Source organism: Epinephelus moara, chromosome 8 (genome assembly GCF_006386435.1).
Source record: "Epinephelus moara isolate mb chromosome 8, YSFRI_EMoa_1.0, whole genome shotgun sequence".
NCBI lineage: Eukaryota > Metazoa > Chordata > Actinopteri > Perciformes > Serranidae > Epinephelus > Epinephelus moara.
In genome coordinates this window covers 42,801,323-42,807,857 of record NC_065513.1, presented here as the reverse complement: position 1 = coordinate 42,807,857, position 6,535 = coordinate 42,801,323, and the positions used below count along the sequence as shown (strand labels likewise).

The following is a 6,535-nucleotide window of genomic DNA, read 5'->3' as shown; positions in this document are numbered from 1 at the left end:
CATTCAAAGTTTGACATTTCAATGGGTTGCTATAGCGCCCCCCTTTGGCCAATTGATGTAATATTGCTTCATTGGCATCCTCCCATGACCCTCTACCACTGTGCCAAATTTCACATGGATTGACCAAGTCAGTGAGGAGAAAAAAACGTGGAGATGCAATAAAACACCAGGAGCCCACAGTCAGTGCAAAGACATTTGATATCTGGAGAAACTATGCACATACAGTATTAATCTGTGTGGCTGTGAGCAGTGTCTCTGCAGCTGTAGGAGCGAGTACGTTTGCTGTAAATGAATTAGACTGAAGAATTTATTGGAAGTTATTGGAGCTGTCGAAGCTCTCGATGGTTCATTTCTGAGGTGGAAACAGCCAGTGTGGGTTTTTGAAGGCCGACTGATATATTAATATTTTAGTTTCAGAGTCAGTATTTTGTGCAGGCATTCAGAAGAGTTTTGGAGTGGACCTCATTTATCCTGTCTCCCAAAGGTCACATAAATCTGCCACCTGCTCTCATTAGAAGCAGGTGGCAGCTCAACGTGGTTCTTCGTCAGGTACATAGGTGTGTGTTATTGGGAAAAAAATCCTAATAGCATGCACAGATGTGGTTACAGCAAATGTAATATGTGCACCCCTTCAAGCATAATATTAGGAACATCTCTTTATTGGACCGTGTTGAAAGAAGTATCAGTAAGAGTCTTTACTGAGGTAAAAGTTGAGGAACACTAACTAGCACTAACGGTCAGAACTCAGGAGGCAGGTATTTCTTTCTCAGGAGTTATTGCAGGAACTCTGATACAAAGTTGGCAGGAAGATGAATCATTGGTGGGTGTGGTCTGTCAACACATTCTCAGTCCGACCTCGTCACACATCGATGTTTGGTCGTGGACTTTCTATGTCTAGATATGACGTCCAAGGTACCCTGGGTGTGTTGGTTGATGACGGTCTGGGACGCCGTGTCAGCTTCAGCCTGTTACATGCATTGTCTGTTTTCAAAATACACTTCTGTTTTCACAGGAAATGTAAAGTTTGTATACAGTCTCTTTCAAAATAAAAGCACTACGTCTGTACAACACTGTGAATTGATATTTTTGTCCTTCAACAAATGTACGTGGTTGAGTTTGGCCAACACGCACATTATTAGGTTCAGGAAAAGAACAGGGTTTGGCTCTACAATCACACAGGACACAGACACTGGCATCCCAGATGAAAGTTGTAACTCTGGTTTGGTTGAAATAAACCCTTAATTCACCCAGTTAAATGTGAAAATATGCTGGCTATATACACACACTTAAATGACTGTTTCTATAAATGGAGTCTGGTGGCTTGGTGATGGCAGTTTTGGGGCTGTTCTGGTTAAACAAAAGGTCTATCTCTGTAGGGATCCTTCCCATTATGTGTTCAGATACTTATAATAACATTGTGAGCCTGTCAATGACAAAAACAGACACTTTTAGTGGACATAAATGGACAGTGCACATAGTGGTCTCGCTAAGCACTGGACTAATTTAAAAGATTCTGGTTCCTATTTGTCACTTAGACACAAAAACATGGAGATAAGAGGGTCCATGTTGGAAATACCAAATTTACCCTTTAAAAAGTAAAAAATATTTCACAGTGAAAGCACAAAACACAGTCAGCTTGTCCAGAGTTACTGATAAGAGATTTGGGGCAGTAGGAGGAGGAAGAGGAGGACGACGATGGTTCACTGAAATGTCTCTATAGTATGTGACTGTCGTCAAACCAAACAAAGAAAGCCAACATACAGTCAGTCACAGACAGTTATATAATGTTTATTTTGCAGCGCTCCAGGAGGCGTGTCATTTGTGACCTCAACATGTCCTGCAGTATATATCTGAGGAAAAAAAGTGGAGCACAGACATGTGAAATAATCCAAAACATTCTAACATGGACTGCTGAACTGCCTGGTGAAGCTGTTTCTGGGGGGACATGTAACATTAGAATAAAAGAAGACACATTATTCTAGAAAAGCTGAGTCAGACTGTCGGCCAATGTTCTGTTGTTACGATGGAGAACTACAGCTTAGACGACTCCTTTCGATTTAGAACAAAGAGCATAATGTCCAAACCTTCCCGCGCTTCGTCCAACACAACCAGACATCAACGGTAAGATATGTTCAGTTTTTTGTTGAAGTAGTGATCTGCAGTGTCCTTTCCCCTAAAGGTGTTTTGCACACTTTCCAGGAATCTCCTCTCAAGTTGGAGATTCTGCAGGTGGAGCTGTTGTCTCTGTTCATGCTAAATACACACTTCCTCTACTTCTTCCTTCAAACAAGTGGGTTTTTTTTAATCTTCCTGGAAATTAAATTTAAAAAAGTGAGATTGCTCTCACAGTAGATGGCTAGACATCTTTGTATTATGAGCAGTAGATCTCTTTCAGTAGCGTTACAGAGTGAGCCTGTTACTGCCTGTCGGTGTTGAAATATGTGTCGTTTGTAACTTTAAATGTGTACTCCACCAATTTTGCACCGCTATAACATTGTCAGACTCATGAACAACGATAAGTATCAAAACTGATGAAGCAATATGAAGGTAATGCCTTTTGGATTCCACACATTTTTCTTTTCTTTTTTTTTTAAGAACTTTCATTCCATGGTGTCTTTAAAGTAAAGTTACAGGCATCCAAAAATCTTTATGCGATGATAACAACCCAGAAAAATATTGGCATTTTACGTTTCTACAAACCACATTATGTAGCAGATATGTTGAATCTCCCAACTCGTCACATGTCACCACTTATTAAATGGATGTTTGCTGTCTACATATGACGTGCTAGGTATCATGGGTGTGTCAATTTACACCTGTTACATGCATTGTGTCTTTTCAAAATACACTTTTTTTCCCTCAGGAAATGCACAGTGTCTGCTCATTACATGCATACAGTCTTTTCAAAATGAACTTACAACACCTCCTTATTTCATTGTGCAACAAAAGCATGTGTTTAATTTTAGAAATAAGCATCATGTTCAAACAGGAAGTGAACACCGGCCTCCTGGGGGACAGTCCGGTGTTTGTTGGACCCATTTCCTCTACTCATATGAAGCCAGGGACAATTTAACAAAGATAACGTTACAAAATAATGTTCCATTACAACTCACAAGGTTCACTGACAAAACAACTGTCTTACGAAACACTTAACATTATTAGCACAAGCCTATGGCATTTTACATTGTATAAATTAGCCTAGCCGCTAGCGGAGATTTCTTCTGCTCATATGAAGCCGGGATAAATCACACACAAGACTTTAAATGATATTTTTGTGGAGGCTTTATTGTCTTCACAATTTATTGTTTCTTATCTGTGAAGTTAAAGTAAATAAAAGCTTTGTTTCCGAAGAGGGAAATGGTTTCAGCTTATGCCTTACTGCCACGGGTCCATGTCATTGGTCCGACAGCCCATTGGTTCGACATCCCATTAGTCCGACTGTCCGCGGTGCTGAACGGCTCGCGGCGGGCGTATGATGCGCCGCGACTGGCTCGGGTCAGCTGGGAAAGGCTTGAGGCGAAGCAGGCTCACGGCTTATGTGTTTGTCACTTTCTTTTTCATTTTAACCCACACCATGATCTTTTCCTGACCCTAACCAAGTGGTTTTTGTGCCTAAACCTAACCAGACCTTAACCACAGGGCATCATGATGATTTTGAAACAATGGGTTTAATATGGTCGGAACAATGGGATGTCGAACCAATGGGCAGTTCCCACTGCCACAACGTGTAGTTACATTTCTGGGGAGTGTAGGGCTCTATGTCGACACAGGTACGCTGTCGATTTGACGCAGAAGTATAAATCCTGCTTAAGTGTAAACCAACTTCCTTGTTTGGTAGCGTTCTCCAGTTCTCAAGACTGAAGTCATCGTATTTGGTCCACAGAAACAAAGAGAAAGTGTCAGCAGTCACCTCCAGTCTCTCTCTCTAAAACCTACAAATCAGGTTAGAAATCTCGGGGTAATAATGGACTCAGACTTGAACTTTAACAGCCACATCAAATCAATAACATCAGCAGCTTTTTACCATCTAAAAAACATTGCCAAAATCAAAGGTATAGTGTCTAAACCTGACTTGGAGAGACTTATCCATGCATTTGTCTCTAGCAGGTTAGACTACTGTAACGGCCTGCTCACTGGCCTCTCCAAACGGGCCGTAAGATAGCTGCAGTACATCCAGAATGCTGCTGCTCGGGTCCTGACCAGAACCAGGAAGTACGAGCACATTAGTCCTGTGCTCAGGTCTCTACACTGGCTTCCTGTGGCTCAGAGATTTTAAAGCAGCTATGCTTGTGTACAAGTCTCTCCACGGCCTAGCACCAAAGTACATCTCTGACATGTTAGTGCCATACGAACCATCTCGGACTCTGAGGACCTCAGGGACCGGCCTCCTGCTGGTGCCCAGAGTCAGGACTAAACATGGGGAATCAGGATTCCAGTTTTATGCAGCTAAAATCTGGAACAGTCTTTCTGAAGATGTGAGACAGGCCTCTACTCTGACAATGTTCAAATCTAGGCTCAAAACAGCTCTATTTCACTGTGCATATGACTGAAAGGATCTTATCTGCACTCTTCTCTTTTAAAGTTCATTTTATAATGAGTATTTATGTTTTTATTTTGTATTGTGATTTTAATGCATTTTCTTGTTCTGTAAAGCACTTTGAATTACTTTGTGTACGAATTGTGCTCTACAAATAAACTTGCCTTGCCTTGCCTTCTTCTAGCTTGTGGGTAATAAACGGGCTACAATTTCTCTTGTTTTATCTCCTTCAGTTCACTCCAAATACAGCGAGGCCGTGCACATCCAGCTTTACTCTTTAACTCCACTGTAGCACATTAACCTGAGTTAGAAACTCTTACTCTTACAGGCGAGAGGGTAACTGCTTAGATCCCCAATATGAGAACAGTTTTCCAGATAACGCCTGTTTGGATACTTGCTACAACGTTTTTGGAGATTTAAGAGCCACTGGCCGGGTCAGACCAGCTGTCAGTCTGGTGAAACAGTCATGTAAGCTTTCAGTTTGAACAGTCTGTTGGTAATCGGCTCGCGGGGAGGGGACGTAATGTGCACCCTTCCTCACCCCTAACCCCAACCCCAAGCAGTTAGCTTTGCTACGCATAAACATATTCCCAATCGCAGAGGTGATGCTGCGGGAAACAACACAATTTTAGCCGGAGGGGAACATTATTCGAGGCGGGCAAATACTTCTACACAACGCCAGAGAGACGGCCGGCCAGCACCGGTCTCTCCCACTTTGAGGGTCAGTGTGTGTGTCAGAGTAAAGACATATTTAATCTATTAAGACTGGATGTGTTTGAATGAAAAAGGCTATTATCAGAAGAACGGAGCAGATTTATGTTTTCAATGAAAACGTATCTCAATGAAGAAAGGCTAAGCGCTAGCCTCCCGTTGTCATTCATCTCAGCTAACATTGCATGTAAAAGTTATGCTAACTATTCTACGAAGTAACATTAATATGAATCACAAAACATTTTGAAACTTACCATTCAGTGACCACCTGAAAGGAATCATTTTCAGCTGGCAGGGCTTCTGCTTCGTCCTCTGAATCATCAGAGGGCTCAAACATGTACGGCTGGATTAAGCCAGGGAGATGTCAATCAGAGCGTTATCTGCCACGCCCACTCTGTCCTGGCAAGTGGTCTAAACAGCAAAATGAGCTGTTTTTAAACCAGGTTTTCTAATAGTTATGGATGTTTATTTTCACTCAGACTTTTGTGGATGATTAATGAGACACTCAACTTTGATATAATATATGCATTTTTACTATTTCAAGCTGTGTTTCCAAAGGCTTTAACCACAGACTTTATTTCAGGGATCTAACCAAAAGCCCACTGTCGTTGAGACGAGGGAACCAAGAGTGGGAAAATGCAAACTCATTTCCGGGTTTTAGGACTCATTCCCGGATTCTATATGAGTAGACTGACAACAACTGTTAATTTTAAACTATTGATGGAGATGAGAAAAACTGAAAAATGACAAGTTAGCACATTTGGAAGTAGAACAAAAAAGATTTGGCAGCTCATCACTGTTTGCATTTCAAAGTGCAGCGTGTGTGTTTGTGTGTGTGTGTGTGTGTGTGTGTGTGTGTGTGTGTGTGTGTGTGTGTGTGTGTGTGTGTGTGTACAATCCCTAATGGAGACGTGCCAGTTTGGCAGTCAGTACAGAAATTGACCTGATGACAAAACAAATATTACAAACATCTGTCAGTCAGTTTTATCTGGTCCTCTCCTCCTGTTGGAGGGTTCAGACTCTAAAGGTTCCTACTGTACAAGAATAATTTGGATTTAGTTGTACTTTCCATTTTATGCTTCGTTTATAGATGCATGATGTTGGATTTTTTGCAGATATCCAATATGCTGATATGTACACTGAACAAAAATATAAACACAACACTTTTGTTTTTGCTCCCATTTTTCATGAGCTGAACTCAAAGATCTAAAACATTTTCTATACACACAAAAGACAATTTCCTCACAAATATTGTTCACAAATCTGTCTAAATCTGTGTTAGTGAGC

At 41.3% G+C, this 6,535-nt stretch overlaps 1 protein-coding gene across 1 annotated transcript in view; it reads left to right on the top strand.

Annotated features, from left to right (window-relative positions):
* Positions 1-1,872: 1,872 nt before the first annotated feature.
* The window catches only part of LOC126394552 (GRAM domain-containing protein 2B), a 24,858-nt gene continuing 20,195 nt past the window's right edge, over positions 1,873-6,535 (top strand). The window contains exon 1 of the mRNA XM_050051427.1: positions 1,873-2,121. Coding sequence (XP_049907384.1) covers positions 2,024-2,121 — 98 coding nt within the window. The 5' untranslated portion in view covers positions 1,873-2,023. The remainder of the gene's footprint in view (positions 2,122-6,535) is intronic.